This window comes from Cyprinodon tularosa, unplaced genomic scaffold (assembly GCF_016077235.1).
Source record: "Cyprinodon tularosa strain WSP-4 unplaced genomic scaffold, ASM1607723v1 ctg272, whole genome shotgun sequence".
In the NCBI taxonomy this organism is placed as follows: domain Eukaryota; kingdom Metazoa; phylum Chordata; class Actinopteri; order Cyprinodontiformes; family Cyprinodontidae; genus Cyprinodon; species Cyprinodon tularosa.
In genome coordinates this window covers 328,786-348,323 of record NW_024038977.1, presented here as the reverse complement: position 1 = coordinate 348,323, position 19,538 = coordinate 328,786, and the positions used below count along the sequence as shown (strand labels likewise).

At 38.3% G+C, this 19,538-nt stretch overlaps 1 protein-coding gene across 1 annotated transcript in view; it reads right to left on the bottom strand.

Moving 5' to 3' along the window:
- Window positions 1–4,125: 4,125 nt before the first annotated feature.
- The window catches only part of trip4 (thyroid hormone receptor interactor 4), a 136,145-nt gene continuing 120,732 nt past the window's right edge, over window positions 4,126–19,538 (bottom strand). Inside the window, exon 13 of the mRNA XM_038289789.1 lies at window positions 4,126–4,390. Coding sequence (XP_038145717.1) covers window positions 4,326–4,390 — 65 coding nt within the window. The 3' untranslated portion in view covers window positions 4,126–4,325. The remainder of the gene's footprint in view (window positions 4,391–19,538) is intronic.

The window sequence follows — 19,538 nt, the reverse complement described above, 5'->3', positions numbered from 1 at the left end:
ACATACTTTTCAATAAATGATAAGTGTTTTTGATTAATTTTCATTTGAATGTGCTTTACTGGAGACATCCATGTTTGACCAAGTCCCAGAGCTGTATCTGGTGTTTGTCACAACGCGCTATTATCCAAGTCACCTTTAAATATTCTTCTTCCAAATGTTGGCTACATATCACGTGTTTATTCTCTGGCCAGAAGTTCGATGGCAATCCTCCCTCTTCAAGATGGCCATCCAACGACAAACCCGTCCGTGGAGGATCATGAATCAGAAAGGTGAAATAACTAATGGATTTTTCACTTTTTTTATTCCAACACCCATCTGCCATGCACGTGGGCATTGTGAGTTTAACTATAGCTCTGGTGAAGTCCTCTGGAAACCTTCAATAATTGTTGTTGATTGCAGATGTGTCTAGTAGATCCCATTGATTTTGCTTGTAAAGCGGGGAGAATGGCGCTAGGCTTACCGCACCGTGACGTCAATGCTGGAAGATGGCAGGAGGGAGGGGTTACTATATTTGTGCAAAAATGGCCGCTCCTAGACTCAGTGATCGTGATGAAAATCTTAATTTTTTTACTGATCAACGCTAAATTCATTAAATCACTATGAACGTATTAGTTGTCAAGAATATGTCAAGAATATAAAATAACTAATTTGTGTAGAATACTTTTGCCTATTTTTTCACCCACAGTAAAACTTCAAAAACCAATCCTGACAATGAGAACTGTATATATGTTAGGCCTGGTTAACAAACTTCTACTGTTAATATTTACTGTTTACCAGAGATGGGAAGTAACGAAGTACAAATACTTCGTTACTGTACTCAAGTAGATTTTTCTGATATTTTTACTTTACTTTACTACTTATTTTTATGGCGACTTTTTACTTCTACTCCTTACATTTTTACACAAATATCTGTACTTTCTACTCCTTACATTTTAAAAAATAGGCTCGTTACTTTAGTTTTGAATCATTTCAATGGAGTTACCGTTATTATTTTTCACGTCATCAATACTGTGAAAACGGAGCAGTTTTCCCCCTCTGGTTCCCAAAGTGTAGCCGCCGTCTATCACACACAGCGTCACATCCTTCACTACATTTCCCAGCATGCACCAAAGACCGGTCGTCATGGCGGCGGCAGTTCCAAACAATTCCCCCGGTAATTTACACTAGTTCCGAAATTACGTCACCTTTCATTCAACACTTTACTTACTCACCAGCGTAGCAAACTCTGAAGGTACCCACTGCGACAGCTTTAATATACATTCCGTAGTCGGTAATAAAACTTCCCAGTCAAATTACACATTCTCTTCCCTTAGTCCGTCAGCATACTGGTCCGTGTGGAAACACGTACCGCATCGATGCCAGTCTCTTATCCATTGTCCCAGGGTATTGGAAAAGACTATTAGGGGGCAGGGGTGTTAAGTGGGATTTCAATGTATGTAATAATTGTTTGCATGGTAATAAGTAGGTGAAATGGTAATGTTAGTATGGTTAAATTATTTCATAAATATGTATGTTTTTGTATGAATGATGCTATTGTCTGTATTTATTTTTCTACAATGTTAGCTGTGCTTTATTGGCGATTTGCTGTTTAGTTGGGCTGTCCCAATTGGCTGATTATTGGTGGGTCTATTTAAGGGGCACACTCCCAATGGCTTAGGGGGGCTGCTTGGAGAGACTGCTTTTGAAGGTCTGCTTAGAGAGACTATATTTAAAGTCAGCTTGCTGTGAGGCTGTCAGTGTTTTGTATTGCCTGCAATGGCCAGTTTTGTTTTCTTTATTTGAAAGTATTTTGTTTGTTTTGTTTTTTTTTGTCTTCACCGTTGCACCAGTAAATAAACCGCTACACGCTTTTGAACTGGAATTTTGTTGTCCGCGGGTTCTTACCACCTTTTTGCAAGTCATCTGCTTACTCCTCCTCTGACGTGAGATGGGAGCTGGCGAGCCGTTTTCTCACAAATACCAAATTCAGTCTAATTGGATGGGAATCTACGTTGCAATTGACGCACCACTACAAGATGAATCAACAGATTCGGCGGTATTCATTCGCGGCAAATCATTGCAGCTTGGTGGCGGTGGCGTTAGCATAGTAGTATGGACGACGAGATGATTGAAAATGAACACAACAGAGATCTAGTCCTATTGGCAGACATCCATTTAAAATGTAGGCAACGGCATGAAAAAAGTGGTTTCTACTTTTACTTTTATACTTTAAGTTAATTTACAAGCCTGTACTTTGTTACTTTTACTTGAGTAAAGAAGTTTAATCAGTACTTCCACTTTTACCAGAGTATTTTTTAACACAAGTATCTGTACTTTTACTCAAGTACGGAAAGTGAGTACTTTTGCCATCTCTGCTGTTTACTGATTATGGAACAATTTAAATTCCTCACAGAGGACAGAGTGGTCAGAGATTTTACTTTTACTTTTAGGAGAAGTGATACTTTACAAGAATATTAATCAGATAAAAGAAATACAGCAAACCTAATCCTAAAATGTAGTTTTTTTCTAATTGTTTCTCAAGAAAATGTAACTAATTACCACCCACCTCTGTGAATTATGTTGCTTAAATTTGATTGAACAATTAAATTAGATCCTCTCCTGAAATAACAACTGCGGTCATTTAATTTAAGCATTCAAATATATATGTTTAGCTTGTTTATTTGGAAGATGGAGAGATTGTTACACTGCTCTACTCATTTGTTACTCTGTTTAGTGTGAATGTTGATCTAATCCTTCAATGTTTTAAAAAGATTTCTTAGGAGGTTGATAACGGTCGTTCTCACAGCAGGTAAAAGAAAACCCACAATAAACCTTTAATTTTTTTTTTTTCAGAGGACTCCACAAAGATAAGGTCTTTTTCTATGAAATCAAGAGTTCCAGTGAAGAGTTTTATCAGTTGTGAAATTTCAAAAGTTAATTTACTGAATCAATTTTCCAGAATTCTATAATGAAAACTTTTCTAGGTATGATCTTATGAAAATGCTGCTTTATTGGAGACAATATAAAGATCCAAATCTAGCTTTGAATGAACTGATTTCCAGGTATTTTATGTTGTATTTATTTCAAAAATTGCAGAAGTCTAATCATTTTTTCCCTTTAATTCTATGCTTGCTACTATGATTGGCGAGTTATTTTGCCTTATAGTTAAAAAATGACTTAAGTATCAGTCACATCTTTCTGCCCTACCTCATTCTGTGTGGCGGTGACTCATTAACTGCATGTTTGGCTATGTTTTCCAACAGTCTATTAGGTAGCCTGAATAGGATACGCCGCATACTTTGACCTCCTTTATCTCTGCTGAGATCTTGTCTGCTCTCCTTCTCAGCGACCTTCCCGACCGAGCTCCCATCTGTGCTGCATTTTAAAGGACTAATTTAACCCTGCCAAGGATCATATAGTTATTCTAAAATCAGCCAATGTGAGGTCCTAAATGCTGTATGTAAACATTTTGTTGGAGGACATTTTTTAGGAAATGATCGATAAGTAGAGAATAAAAGGCTTTAGTGGATCATCCACCATGACTGAGAGGCAACAAGGTCTGAAGCTTTGCAGAGATGAGCAGGAAGGACACACCCAGGGAAGATAACGTCTGTTGTTTAGGCTGAAAATACCCATGTGTACAAGTGTTATCCTCCGTTCAGGCGTGTTGTTACACGTACTAGGAAGGAGGATAAAATTCCAACCAAGGTAACTCCTGACATGAGGGCTTATCAGAAAGTGGCTTTGACCCAAACGAAGACCTAACAGCTTTGAGTGGCTCCTTTACTCCTCCTTTGCTTTATGTTTATAGATGAACAAATTAATAAAAAGGTTGAGCTGTGTGGTGATTGGTGGCGTCTGGGTGCAGCGTTCAGCCAGAGTTAAACATCTTCTGCATTCTTATTTTCCCTGTTGGCCGTTGCCTACAGGAACTTCCTCCCTGCTGCTGTAATCAAATGGTTTCATTGAAACTAATGACAAGGCTGTGCTTTTTAACAAAGTGCTATTGTTTGCACAAATGTAGCCCTGAGTGAGAGACGGGTAAAGACAGGCCAGCGTCTGGCGAGGGAGTAAAACAACATTTCATCTTGTAGCTGTTTAACTACTACTGACGTTCTGTAAATCAAAGCTACATGCAATAATACAAACTGTTTAAAGTCTTTTTATTGCTGTAAACAAACATTTTTGTTCACCTTTCCAAAAAAGAATCATTAGAATAGCTTTACTGAAGTTTTCTTTCCTTTATAACAAAAAGAAGCAATTAGAATCAAAGGTCATAAACTGGGGTCCAGATTGAGATCAGAAATGTTAATTTGCCTTGTTCCTGTGGAGCTTCTCCTCCAGTGTCACTCTGCAGCTGATGGGACCAGCCCCTTCTTGGCACCCTGGTGATAGTGGCTCTCCAGCTTCCCTGCAAGGAGGAGGAGGAGAGGGGGGGAGAAAAGAGGAAGGGATAAATCAAAACACCATCAAAGGGACAGAATGACCTTTGTGAGAGCTCAAGCTGCTGATTACAGGCGGCCTCGGGTTGATGCTCAGAGACATCCAGATGATGAAGGAAAAGACCAACGAGGCCTTTTGTTCTACAGCAAAGGCCGGGAAATGGTTTTTATTGACAACAAAACAAGACATGTTTAAATTCTGTGATTTGTCACTCACCTAAATTACAGAACCAATCAATGAAACTAAAAGCTAACACTAAAATATCAAACACTACAATAAACAAAACTATATAATTAGCATTTTCCAGTGAAGAGCAAAGCACGTAAATTAAAACCAAATACAGTCAAAGCTTCACTTTAAAAGCAGTGTCCTGCCTTAAACCTTTATAAAGAAGCAGAATAAATGTTTACAAGAAACTTCAGGTTTATAAACTAGTCTTAATGTTATACTGTAGTTATGAAAATCTGGACAGTGAATTGACTAACATAATAAAAACACTGCTAATATTTAGTAAAATATCTCTATGTTCAAATCTATGTTAAAAAAATAGCATTGCTAATATAGAGCCCTGTGGAACACCTTCATCTAGGGATTAGGCCGTTTTCAGATTCTTAACGTCCCTTAGGGTGGGGAAAGCTTATTCTAATGTTTATTAAATAACTACTTACCAGTTAAAATATTTAATGTACAATATACAACAAAGCATTACAGTTCAGGATCCATGCTAGTTTAGTTAGCATTGCATTACGGCTAATTGAAGCCATTCTAAATAAACACTATTAACTCCATAAAGTAGATTTTTTTTATTAACTTTTTTCAACACTAACATAAAATCACAGGCTAATTTTTCCCTGATTAGTTGCTTGCAACCATTAATCTTTCATTCTAAGAGTTTAGAAGTTATTCATGTACATTAACCCATTTTTAAATATTATTTTTAACAAACGTTTCCAGCTTCTTGACGTTGGACTACAGATTTATAACCTTTTATTTATTTCTTTTTATTATTATTTTTTAAAGATTTATAACCTTTTAAAATGCATGCTACTAACTTTGTGGATTTTATGAAGAAAAAAAAAAAAAAAGAAAGAAAGAGGAAGGTTTTAAGTCAATCTACCACTGATATGATGGAGCAGCGATGGAAACTAATCAGAGCCGGATAGGTGAGTAGGTCAACAGTGGGGGTAGCACTGGCAGAAATACATGTTTGTAGGGCTGAAACAATTAATCAGATTAATCACGATAAATTGATTATTGAGATAATCACCAACTATTTTAGTAATTGATTAATTGCTAACTGGAGCATAGCTACTGTTAAACATGCCTCTAGTTGACAGAGCGACACACTTTGGGCAGTAATTCTATCAAAATTAAAAAAAGCAACTGTTTTGCATTCAAGATAAAAAAAAAAAATTCGGCTGTCAATATGCTCTATCAAGAACTCATTAAGTGGAAAAGTTTTACTTTCACCTGGTTTAATTCCGTTAAAAAATCTTTAAGGAGCCTTTCGCTAATCTAACTATTAATCGATTCATTGAGACAAGATTAATTGATTAGCAAAATAATTGTTAGCTTTTAGGTGTACATTTATGTATAAAATTGTCACTATGAATCGGTCTTATACAAAAATATAGAAAGCATCAACTTTCAAACATGAACAAAAGTGATTTGGACTCAAAATGCCTTCATGAAGAATGCTTTGGTTGGAAATGTTAGTTGTAGCTGCAGAGAGTGGCCAATAACCTGGCTGTTATTTAGATTTTTTTTTTTATTTGAAAAGTTTGTGCTGCATAATAGAAGAATGCTTGCAGAAATCAAACCCATCAGATTCGTGAGGAAGGATTTCAGCGGGATGATTTTCATATATATACTCTTATCTATGGAATCAGCCAAACCCCTGCAGCCACTGACCGGGGCTGACCTCCTAATCTACCGTAACTGCAACCTTTTTCTGTCAATACAGCATCTCCAGTATTGATCACATTTCTCCATTAGGACTCATCCTCTCAAGCTATGCTCTGCTGCTTTGTCCTTTCCTACAGAACAACCCCTGCTGGATTCCGATAACCCGTGTTGACCTTGTCCTTAACGGCACAGCGAATAATAACCCTGTGTTTCACCGCCTCACACAAGCCTCCTGTTTGCCAAACCACGCCATTAGCTGGCTGTTTTTTCTCCAAGTGGTTGAGGCAGGGGGGGAAAAAAACGAAAAACAAGTGTGACAGGCAGGAGCTGTGGTTGTCACTCGTGCTCCCTTTTTTTTTTCATGTTGTCACGTTTTAGCTGAACTCTGTGGGTAGCAACAGCACAGACACAGTGTTTAGCATGAGCGCTGTTTGCTCACCATTTCCAAGCCTGCCTTGAATGGCTGTCAGTGTGTGTCAGTTCTGCAAGGAGCGAGTGTGCTTAGGCGTCGAGACCCTCTTGGGATTTTTTTTCTTATTTGGGGAACGTTGCCAAAAGGTTATCCAAGATTACTTTAATGACATTCATCTTAACAGAATTTCTCGCCAAGTTTAAAAGGCTTTTTCAAACATTCAGCAGACAAGGGCCGGGGAGTAGATCCAGTCTGTTAGGGGGAGAAATAAATATTAGATGTAAGAGCCCAATTACTGTATCATAAAACCCAGAGATGGCAGTTTTACTCAGCAGAGCTGGAGTCAGAGTGGTGTTGTGCCAGCATATGCAGACTTTTTCTTCTGGGAAGCTAATCCGTCTAACTCCTCCAACTGGTTCTGTCCTCCTAAGCTTCCCTTTGGGTGCTGTACAGGGGAGCGAGAGCCGGAATCAATATTGTGGAAAATTTGCTGCAGCAATTTTTCTTGTCATAACACAGTGACATTTCAATGTAACGCTGTGTATCAGCAAAAATAAAAACAAGCTGATAATCAGAGTCAAAACAAGAATAGATGGAAGGAGCACTTAGTCAGTGTCAGCACAGTTAGCCCCTCATGACTGCGAGAGTGTAAAATTACTTCACGGCAAGAACAGCTACTGGATCTGCAAGACAAAGGTGAATGGATCCTTCCCTGGTAGAAGATGTAGAACAAATTGTAATTATATTAGCTGTTCGGAGTGACTTCTTGGAACCACAGAGGTGGATCTATTTACAAAAGATGAAATGAAGGACCCACACATAAATAATTTAATAGTGATGCATGATATTAATAATTTCAACCAATATTAATAATAATTTTCTGCTTTTCATGACTGATAAGTTCATTTTCAATATAATCTTTGCATAATCTGTGGCTTGTGGTGGATACAGCTATGAAAAACAGATTCTTTAGTAGCTCTTGCTCATCCATAACAGAAAACAAGAGGTTTTGGCTCTTCAAATGCTTCTTTTTTTCCCATGTCATCACACAAAACAGGGTTTTTTGTTGCTTTATTAAAAGCAGCAAGACAATTCAATTCAAACACAAAGAGCATCCCTTGAAAATGAATAATTGAACGGATGAATGGTGTAACTGCAGAGGTATTTGTGAAGTCCAGCATTTTTTTGAAATATAAGATTTTATGCACCGACAGTCACTTAGTAACAATAAATGGAAGCAAAAGACAGAAAAAAAGGGCATCTTAAAAAATGTTTCAGAATCTGTAAAGGTATTTGTGGAGAAAAGTTAACATAAAATTAGATGTACCAACACATGTATGTCAGCTTCAGTAACATAAAATGTATTCAAATGAATGTATCCTCAAAAATGATGTGAATAATGAACAAAACGTATGATTCCTTGTGCGTGTTGCTTTTTGCAAGTTAAAATCTTGATCCAAGCACTGAGCCATTAAGCTTTACATGCTAACCGGACCGACATCTGACATCCATATGTCTGGCAAAACATAGATAGTCCGCTCTTATTGATCAAGTTGTGGACGTGTGTTGCGACTACCTCAATAAGGGCCGGCAGAGACACGTTTGAGAAGAAGCGATTAGAGGTGGGCGATACCGGGAATTTTCAATCGATACGATACCAAGTAAATACAAGCTCAGTATGACCGATATCGATACGATACCGATACTTTTTAACATTTAAGCTTGATGTATCATGGAACTATTGACCTTTTAGGGTTTCAGTGGTTTTTATTCATTATAACTACTGAATAATAATAGTATTAATAATGTAAGGTCATAGTGTTAATAATCTGCCACTTTTATCATATCTTTCAATCCTTATGTGATTTTGTTTGTATTGTGTGGACTTGCCTGTTGCTTTAATTCTATAAAGTTCCACATCGAGGGATAAGTAAAGGATAGGCTAATGTTAGCACACTTGGATAACACATTTTAATGGGATAAATGTACTGGGTTCTTCAAAGTCTTAATTACACTCTCTGAGTGGGTCTAATAACATATGTCATATAATATCTACTTTGAAAGTTAAAGGTATAGTGGAGAATGGTCTTTTTCCTGGTGGATCATCAAAATAAATGGTAATAATACTGGTGATGAGTCCACTTTTTGGAAAGTAAGCTTGTATGAGTGATGCAAACAACTTTTAAACGGAGCGTGCACGAGGAGAAATGGGCTCGTGCACGCTCTCACACGTGTTTAATAAGCGTTCCCTCGCTGGAGCAGATACATGATTATGCCTGTGCATCTTTTTTAAGTGGAGAGGGCGGGTCTTTTAAAAAATTCATGAAAATCCTCCATTATACATTTAATATGAAGTGCTGCTGAAGGTGATCACTCTTATCTAGCTGGATATTCTCTAGAGGTCTGAAACGCCTCTGTCAATCATGTCTGTCGGGCCAATGAGCGAAGTTTCGTCTCCTCTCTCTGTTTCTGTAGATCAACGTTTTCTTGCTCATGGTTTTTCATGTGCTTATTTAAACTGCATTTAACCAGCTTTTTACAAACAATACGCCATTGCCATTGTTTTTATTTATGGTATTTTCTGCTCTGATGGTCTCTCTCTCTCTCCCTGGCATCTGAGCAGCGCTGTTGTTTGTGTGTGGAGTGACGAGAGAGCTGAGTGGGCGGGGCCAGGCTGGGCCGGTAAGGAGAGGGGAGAGGGTGCAGCAATGCACTGTAATTATAGAGACGGGCAGACTGGTGAATCTGCATCAGTTAGTGCATGCGGAAGAGCATAAAAAGTATCGATGTTCTTAAACGAATTTTGTAGAATCGATCCTAGGATCGATCCGCCCAACTCTAGAAGTAACGGTTTGGGATGGTGTAACATGGATCCAAAAGTGCCATCAAGTTATATAAACCCAGGTTCTCGACTACAGAAAAAGGCTGCTTGTTGAGCATTGTAAATTCCATCACTTTGTCGATAATAGCTTCAGCTTTTTCACCGTCTGTTGAAAAGTTTTTACAGCTTTCAAAAGCCTCCTGAATGGAGACATCCGTCCTCCATGTTGTTGGTGTCTTAGCCTTAGTACCGCTACCAGCCACCTCAGCTGCTTCTTATTTTTTCCATATTGTTTTGCCACTATGAGGATTTTTCAGGTGAGCTATTCTCACCTGAAAAAACAAAAACAAAAAAAAAACACACACTAATGAAGACATGTTTGTTTGTTAACAGTCAGCTAACGAAGGAGCCACGCTTGGGTTCTGCTAGTAAGGCGCGGAAAACTGCGCTTTGGGGCTGCTCTGCCTGAATAAAATTACACCAAATTTAATTGATTTATTGGCTATTTTTAATTTGAAAAATGTACATATCCTGCCAAATCGGCCGATATTTTATCGATCCGAAAAATATTGGGCATCCCTATCATTCAATGACCTTATAGCCAGAAAGCAACCTGAAAATGCTAATTTTGCAGAAGCTTCTGAAGGTTGATTTTTTGTTGAAGCACAGAGTTTATCTAGCTATCGTGATTTTTTATATAAGATCAGCAAACATGGAAGACACGATAAAACAAATGACGTTCTCCAGATCGAGGCTAAGTATCTTTGTAATTCTTTGCTGTATTCATTATCATAAACCACGTAAAGAAAAGAGAAATACAAACGTGTATATAAAAATAAAAAAGACCAGAGTCTTGAGTTGGAGGTTTTATATATAAGCATAACAAAAGCTTGTTTGGCTAGAAACACTCTGTTGTGCTACTGTATAAAACCTCCAACTTAATGCTAATTCTGACATTTGAATTGAGAAAAGCTTCCTGGATGGGAAGCAAAACGTCTTAAAAACTTGGGAACAGAGTCCAGTGGATTGTTTTCATTTTTTATTTTTTTTTGGAATGACTATGACCTGGATGACTGAGAATCTTCACCAGCATGATTCACAAGAATGTGAGTACGGACTCCTGTCCTCGCCAAGTATTTTCTTGAGAAGAACATAGGAAAGTGTGGACTCGGGGAGAATGGAAGCACGCAGCATAAATATGGGTCAATTGGAACAGAAACAAACTTGTGACATCATCACACGCTGGGCTCGTCTGGAGCTGCATTTCACCTCCTGTTATTAATAGTCTCTAGATGATAATACATTCCTACTTTTTTTCATTTAGTGGGGGAATAATAATTAAAACAGTCAGATAAACACAAATAAAATGAACATTTTGTCAAATAAAACAAACAAAACCTTGATCAGAGGCAGCGGTAATCGACACACAGCTATGCTGAGAGAGGGCTGCTGATTGCCGCAGTCCCCTCAACATTGAAACTTTTTAAAATTATAAACTAAATTACTAAATGGGCCATATATTGACGCTTAAAAGTATAATGTTCTTGCCTCAAATTATCTAAAAAAAGTACTTTTATTAACCAACGGCAACAGGAAATAGAACTTATAACTTAATACTCTGAGTTCTGTGAGCTCTAACCAGGAAGCTTCTGCTGCTGCAGTGCATGCTGGGACAGCTGTCAATCTCAAGAATGGACAAGTCTGCTCTAAAGCATGCTGGGTAAAGAGGGAGGGGGGAGAACAACATCCGGGGACTTTGTCCGTTCTCGGTTTTGTGAAGTGGAACAGTACTAGGGCTAAGGCTGATGATGTTTCCCGAGCACACGAGAATGCACAAGTACGCATATTTGGAAACGGTCCAAGATTGCTTAAAGGAAGTATTCCTGTTACAGTCAAAATAAAACTCCACAGTCATTTGTTTAAGGTGTAAACGAGATCCCAGCTTGGCTCAAAAAGCCTCCCATAAGCCAGGTTTGTGTTGAATAGAAGGATGTGATAAACTAACAAAGTCTTCATTGTGAAGAACAAAGCCCCATTAAAATGTGTCAGTATACTTCTTTAATCATTCTGCCTTATTAGTACCTATAAACAAACTAAAGATACATTGAAATCAGCATCTGCTTTCTCTAATTACATTACTCTAATGCAGTGGTTCCCAAAGATTTTCTTCTGGGCCCCCCTTTGGATTACAAAAAAATGTCCACGCCCCATCCCCCCCCCCCCCCCCCCCCCCCCCCCCCCCCCCCAAAAAGAAAAAAAAAAAAAAGAGTAAACTGGGCACACACATCGTTCAACCAGATATAATAAACCTATACACATATTTTGTTTTCAAACTCCACTGAAGTTTATTTCACACTTCAGGTTGCAACAAAACAAACTACACCATCTTTACAGAGGAACACTTTTGTGTAACTGTATTTTTTTTCATAGTTCTATAATGTAGATTAGAAGAAGATTCTTTGTTGTCTGTGTTATTTTAAACATATTTCTTTTTCTATTTGTAACAATATTTAACTTTGCTATAATCTATACATTAAAAAAGCCTCTGTGCAAAATGGAGTGAAAACATTGAACAGCTCCCTGAGAGTTTTTTCTTTGTACTTTAATCCTCCCATCTTTTCAGTGGTTGTAGAGAGCCTGCTTTTTGCTGTAGATCTTCTCAAATCTGGGTTGCAGTGTCACAACTGTCCATTATGCTCAGTCAAGCAAGCGCTGTTTTTTTTTTTGTTTTTTTTTCTTTATTCATCCATACCGCTTCCCGCGCCCCCCCTGCAATGGCATTGCCCCCCTAGGGGGCGCGCCCCACACTTTGGGAACCACTGCTCTAATGACACATCTGTCCAATGAACAGACTAAATGTTATCAGGGCGTTTGTAGTGGCAGGTTATGAATCACAGAGAAGAAGAAGCAGAACAACAAGAAATAAATTCAAGTTTAGGCAATGACTGGTTTGACTAAAGTAAACAAACTATAGGTGTAAAAACACCCTTAAAAAATTAAACAAACTCAAAAACAAAATTAATTCTTTACTTCTTTGCTGGGTGCAACATGATGCAGATAAATATTCTGGTATAAATAGTCAATTTCTTCAAACCTTCCTTATGATGTTTTAAAATTAAAAAGACTAAAACGGAACAACCACACATGCTTTCTTAGCTGTTTCCTGTTCGGTAAGAGTTTATTTACATATCGACTCCCAGACCTGACGTTGCCAAAACAACATGAACAATCTGTTCTGAAAATGAGGGACTTTCTTCTGAATTAATCGGTTGATTCAAGTATTTTATTTCAGACACACCAGAAAAAACAAAACAAGACAGTGAGACAGCAGGGAAGGCTCAGCATAAAAAAATGAGCATAGATTAAAAAAAATCCTCAACACATCCCATCTGTCAGACGTGCCTCAGCTGCTTGTCTGAAAAGTAAAGGCTGGAAGTAAACACTTATGAAATCCTGACCCCTCAAAATTCTGGTCAGTCAGTTTATTTAAATATATTTTCTCAGCTAAAATGAAATTATAAATCCCATATAATTATTTATATAGAGTAGAGACCAAAAGTTTGGACACACCTTCTTATTCAAAGAGTTTTCTTTATTTTCATGACATTGAAAATTGAAGATTAACACTGAAGGCATCAAAACTATGAATTAACACATGTGGAATTATATTCTTAACAAAAAAGTGTAATAGGGTGGAGCACCAGATGACCCGGCCTCCACAATCACCGGACCTGAAGCCAATCGAGATGCTTTGGGATGAGCTGGACCACAGACTGAAGGCAAAGGGCCAACAATACCAAGCATCTCTGGGAACTCCTTCAAGACAGTTGGAATACAGGTGACTACCTCTGGAGGTTCATCAAGAGAACACCAAGAGTGTGGGAAGCAGTAATCAAAGAAAAAGGTGGCTACTTTGAAGAACCTAGAATATGAGACATATTTTCAGTTGTTTCACACTTTTTAATTCATAGTTTTTAAGCCTTCAGTGTGAATCTTCAATTTACATAATCATGAAAATAAAGATAACTCTTTGAATTAAAAGGTGTGTATATATATATATATATATATATATATATTATATATATATGCAAGACCCGTCACGCTAATGCCTGCTTTGGGGGAGTGGAGGCCTAGTGGTTAGGGCATTGCGCTTGTAATCCTGAGGTTCTTAGTTTAAGCCCACTCCCACGGACTGCCACTCTGGGTCCCTGAGCAAAGACCCTTAACCCCAAACTGCTCCCCAGGCACCACACGATGGCAGCCCACTGCTCCCCAAAGGAATGGGTTAAATGCAAAGACTTAATTTCATTGCTCTGTAATTGTGACAGTCTAATGACAATAAATCGCTGGAAAATATATATATATATATATAATCCAGTAAATAGTACAACCTAATCCCCATATTGATGAAAATCCATTCCTTTATACCTTATTTTAAACAGTTTTATGCCTGCACACTGCTTCAGCTCCACTTTTAAACTATCCCAGAGTCAAACAGCAAATGAAAAACAAACGGTTCTCTTTGTTGAAGATGCAGTTAATGCAGTTAAATTTTAATCATTCCTCAAATAATATCCTTCCTCTCAATCCTTGCATTTCTTTCTGTAAGTTACCTGGTAAGTTGTTTAGTCCTAAACATGATCTGTAACCAGATTTCTGAACTCAAGTAATCTTGATTGTAGAAAAAATGAGTGGGTGGGTTACAGCCTCTTCTTCGCATATCTGAGACTTTTAGTCTAGCTGTTTTTCATTCAACATAACAGTGGGTATTTTAGCAGCTGATGTCACAATCAGACACCTGGTAGTTAAATTAAACAGTGTGCCATAGTCTTTAACAGGTTAGTTAATTGTTTAGCAGCTTCTAGTAATCTGAACATTTCCCTCAGTTTTATTTCCTCTTTAGATACAAATGGTTTAACATTTAAATGCAATTTAGCTGATTAGAAAGTGAAAGTAAAGATGGTGGTGTTCTTTTTTCCGGTTCAGGAATAAATAGATGTTGGAAATGTGAGAACTGCAAGCTGAAGAGTGCAGCAACATCTCTGCAAGCCGTCAGTATAAACACGAAACAAATACTGCTGCTGTTTCACATCCCTTTCAAGTGTTGTCTGAGCCGTGTGAGATGATGCCAAATATAAAAAAGCCAGGTGCTGGCCGCAGTGAAAAACCAGAAGACTTGTTGGTTGTGCCGAACCACGCTTTGGAAATGTGGCCTAACCGTCTGCTGCACACACCCGCAGGAAACCACTTTTAGCTGCAGCTAAAACTGCACCATGTGAACAACAGATAAAAACACTGTTTTTCACCTTTCTAAAATATAAATGTACCTGCAGAACATGGTGATCCTTGCTTGGAGAGGCAAGACCTGAGTTACCTCTTTAACTTACAAATGGCTATGAGCTCCTTTAGTACAATGGAACATTTTATAACTTTAAAAGATTTGAAGAGAAAAGCTAGATTAAGCTTTTCTCAAGCTTTTGTCTTAAGATTGATTATCTCTAACCAGGACAATGTGAAGCTCAGCACTCGCTCTAAAACAAATAAAAGGCAACAATTTATCTAACTCAGTGAAATACTTTGAAAATCTAAATTTCAAGCCAATAGTGTTATTATAATCCAATATTTTGATGGCAAAATGGATATCAATGTAATAACAAGAAACACCATCCTGCCTGAATATATAAAGGAAAATAACAAAAGTGCCTTTATAAGAAATTAATGAAAAACACCCTGAGAGTAAAAAAAAAAACTTTTTTGGTACAACATAACAGAGGCATTAATGCTGATACTGGCACTTACTAAGCTGATAAAACGGACTAAATGTGAGATTAAATGTGTAATTTAGTCTGGCCCCAATGAATGAGACATTGGAAGATTGTTGATGAGAACAACCTGTTGTTTTTCAAACTATGTCTGTGCCTATTGGCCAACGCTCTGACCAATGAGCAAAACTGACTGTGATGTAGTAAGCACGACAGAAAGCTGTTGAGGGAGTGTAAACAAACAGCCTGTCGGTAAAACGGTGAATACGTCCTTCTTAAAAATTAATGAGTGTAGATCCTCTTCCTGCTCACATTTCAACGAAAACCCCAAGTCTAATTCTTCCAAAAGTGATTCCAAAGCTGAGTCAAAACTCGCCATCAGAGCCATCGGTCCTTCACACACGACCATGCCAAAAGAGATTTGTGGTCAACTTCGGAAATAGTTTTTTTAAATTATACATGAAATCCGTAAATGGGCCATATGATGCTTTAAATTCTAATATTCCCGCCTCAAAAGATCTTAAAATGTACTTTTATTGAGCAACAGAAAAGATAACTTTTAATTTTCATTGGAGCGCTCAATAGAAAGATGCTTCCGCCGCAGTGCATGCTACTGTTCAATAGTTGTTGCCATCTTCCTTGTTGTGCTTTCTCCAGCTTTGCGCAGCTTTGTTGTCACGCCCTCAAAACCCCGCCCACTTTGCATTCAAAAATTCAAAACAAATCTCTGCGTTGTGATTGGCCCACCAGTTCTAGGGCCTGGGGCATTGATCGAGGCTAGACCACTCGCAGGCAAAAATGATTTTGGTCGCTGGCGGATGGGGCTAGTTTACTAGGCTAGGCACTTACATTTTTTAGTTTCTAAACCTAAATATAATTGTTAATTAGACTTTTTAACTTTTAAATTAGCTTTTTACCTTTTTTTCTTGACTCAACTTTTTTTCTACCTTTTTTACAATATAGCATTAAAGTACTCATCTAATTGGTCAATTGCCAAAATAAGATATACAGCCATGTAGCAGTATCTTTGCTGAATGGCTGGATATAGATCTTGTGCTTCTAGACCTCACTAAGGGACCAGGGGGACTCGATTTGTAAGGGGTATGCAAGTGATCAAAAACGATAACTTTCCCTATAGAGGATTAAGCATCTTTCAAGCAATTATCAGCACTCATTAGAATATGTCCCTCAGCAATCAGCTAAACAATAACATGCTTTGAGCAACTGTTTGCCGACACGTGAGGACAACAAGAGGAAGAACAATAAGTTGGATGCCAGAAGATTTGGTCCAGAAATGTTAAATATTCCATGTGAAAAGCGACTCTTGTTAATGGCTCTGGAGCTGCTGAGCTGTCGCATTTCAAAATAGGTGCTGCGGAGTCAAGAGAGCTTTAGGGAATGCGAGCTGAAGAAGAAGGCGAAGCGTGAAAGAGTGGGCGGAAAAAAAACAGAGAGACAGCAAAAATGAGACACGAGGGATAAGCAGGAGGAGGGATGGGGTGAAAGCGGGAGCCATGGAGGACACAGCAATGGAAGCAGAGAGAGAAACAGAAAGGCAGGACCATCGATTGGCTGAGATAATTTCCCATTGATTGCGGCACTGTTTGGAGATTGCTAGAGAGAGGTTTATTGCCCGCGCGCTGCAGCTGGGGAGGAGGCCATAAAATAAGCACAGGTTGTCTGCAGAGGCCCAGCTCCATCATCAAGACCATAAAAACACACACTGAGCCACACAGACACACTTAGACATTCACTAAACTTAAATAGTCTCTTCCCATAATAACAAATATAACTGCCGGCGTACTATTCCTATAACAGATAATGGGAAAGTACAGCTCATGCACATGGAAAGCGGCTGCACATAATCTCTTGAAAATCCAGGGGCAGGAGTGCAAAGAGTATTTATTAAAATGGAATAGAGGTCTACTGACATCCTCCCTGACATCAATAACAGGCAGTCCATCAGCCTCCTTGCAATAATAATCACAGGAATAATTGGCTGGTTGCGGTTTCTCTCTTTCATTCAGAGCGACTGCCCACGCTCTGAGAAATAAAAAGGAGGAATCCTGTTTTCCTTTTGTATCTTTTTTTATCACACACCAATCCCAACGCACCTGGATAATAAACCCGAAACAGCTATGCATACAGAACGGGCTTTAAACCACACGTTAGCTCACCTTCTGAAGGCACACTCTGGCATGAGAAAATTGCTTCATGCCTACAAATGATGACATAGAAAAGGGAGATAAAATAGAGCGCCTCTGCAGCTCTCTGAGTGAATGTAACACCTTGAAAAGTATCCGTTTCAGTGATTCCCAATAGGTTCACACAAAAAGCCAGCCCAGAGTTTGTCACAAGGAAGCTGAAGGGAAAGCGAGAAGTAGCTCAAAGTGAAAATGGCTTCAAAAGCCTTAACTTAATGGAAGGAATCAGAGGTTTGAAGATGGATGTGGAGTTTAGAAGTATACCTCGAGCACGATCAAATGTGTATTATGATAAATTGTATGATAGGAAAAAAGACACCTGCTGTCTATACCTAGAAGGTGACATTAGATTTTAATTTGCATTACCTAAACCTCTTCTAGATAATATTTACTTTTAAATAGGAAAATATCAGAGAATACAGATTTCTTACTCAATAGCATCCCACTTTAAAACACACTTCTCACTCTTTTTATTTTTGCTACTTATACGGCTCTTATCCATCTGATCAACACACTCAACTTTAAACATGCTTATCATATAATTGTATGTTTTTTGCAGACCTGGTTTTAGTTTTGGAGTAGAGACATTTTAAACCCTTATGTAGCTAGAAAGCATTCTGGGGTTCCTCAGGGATACATTAATGGACAACAATTTTTTTGTTTGTTCTTTACTTAGGTTTAGTACTAGACAAATGTTTGGAGAACTAAAATTATTGCTTTCAATGTCTGAAACATTCTTTGGCATTCAATTTGAGATTCTAAATTGGAAAAAAAAACAAAGGAATCCAAACATGTAGGGTTATCTGAAATGGAACTATATTGTCAATTTAACTCTTTTAACTCTGTACTATAATTAATTTATATGGTAATTAGCTTAAGCAAGCAGTTATTTTATGCTACTTATTAATTATACCCCAAATGGTGCATTTAAGCTACAACTTAACACCCTATGTCTCGCTTGTTGATTTGATTTAGACACTAATTTATTTTCATTATCTTTGTTAAAAATGTTTTAAAGTTTGTTAAACATATTAAGGAGATATTGGAATGTCATTACTAACTACACAATTTAGATCCCGATTCTTTTTGTTTACCCTTTCAAAGCCATTTAGTGTTTAAGAAGCAGAAACCCTTAATGATTGCTTTTAGGTGGTTTTTAATTGTTTTAGTCTTGAGACTGCTCTATACACCATATTTTTAGGTTCTTGGTCTCATCTTAGTATCGACAGCATTTTTATTCTGTCATGTCTCGGTTTCGGACGGGGCGGTTTCGTTCTCGAGACCGGTAGAGACGATTGCTGATATGCTTTCTCCATAACTTACTGATAAGAGTAAAAATAATGACCCCCTCAAAAACAGTTAATACAAACTGAAAATCATTGGTAGCGAAATGATTTCCCTCAGCTGCAACTGCCACCTGCCCACTGCCAGCATGACAGTCAGTGACACACCTGCTTTGCCTTCTCCCTGAGAGAAGAGATGCGCAAAGGCTGATTTATACTTAGAAACCAGGTTATATGCCTGTTTCTCAGTGAATGCAAATGTGTCCCGGCCCCTGCTGCAGACAATCTGCTGCACCTCTCCAAAATTGTAGGTGACCGCAGACAGGAGGCCTCTGATTGGTCAATTCTACATCCGCTCTACACTATGCTTATTTCCTGTTTAGTACCTTAGCGGCTTGTTTTGTTTCTATAACCACCGTTGTGGAAAACGACTCGTGAAGATAGACCAGCTAGAATGCTGGGACCCTTTTTTCCACCTGGATCCCTGCTCTTTTTCGCCCTCATGCCCCTCCGTTGTCTCAAAAACCGATGCGTTTTTCCACTTCCTCACTGCCTTGGCAGTATCTAGACCCACAGCTAGTTCCTGATTGTCCCTCTTGCGTTGTGGCGTGGGATAACATAGCGCAGACCACGCTTCAAAATTGGGCATTTATCAAAAATATCTGCGACAAGCTCACTGAGACACACTGCTGGAGGAGGATAACCAGACCTTAAGACGACAGGAGGAAA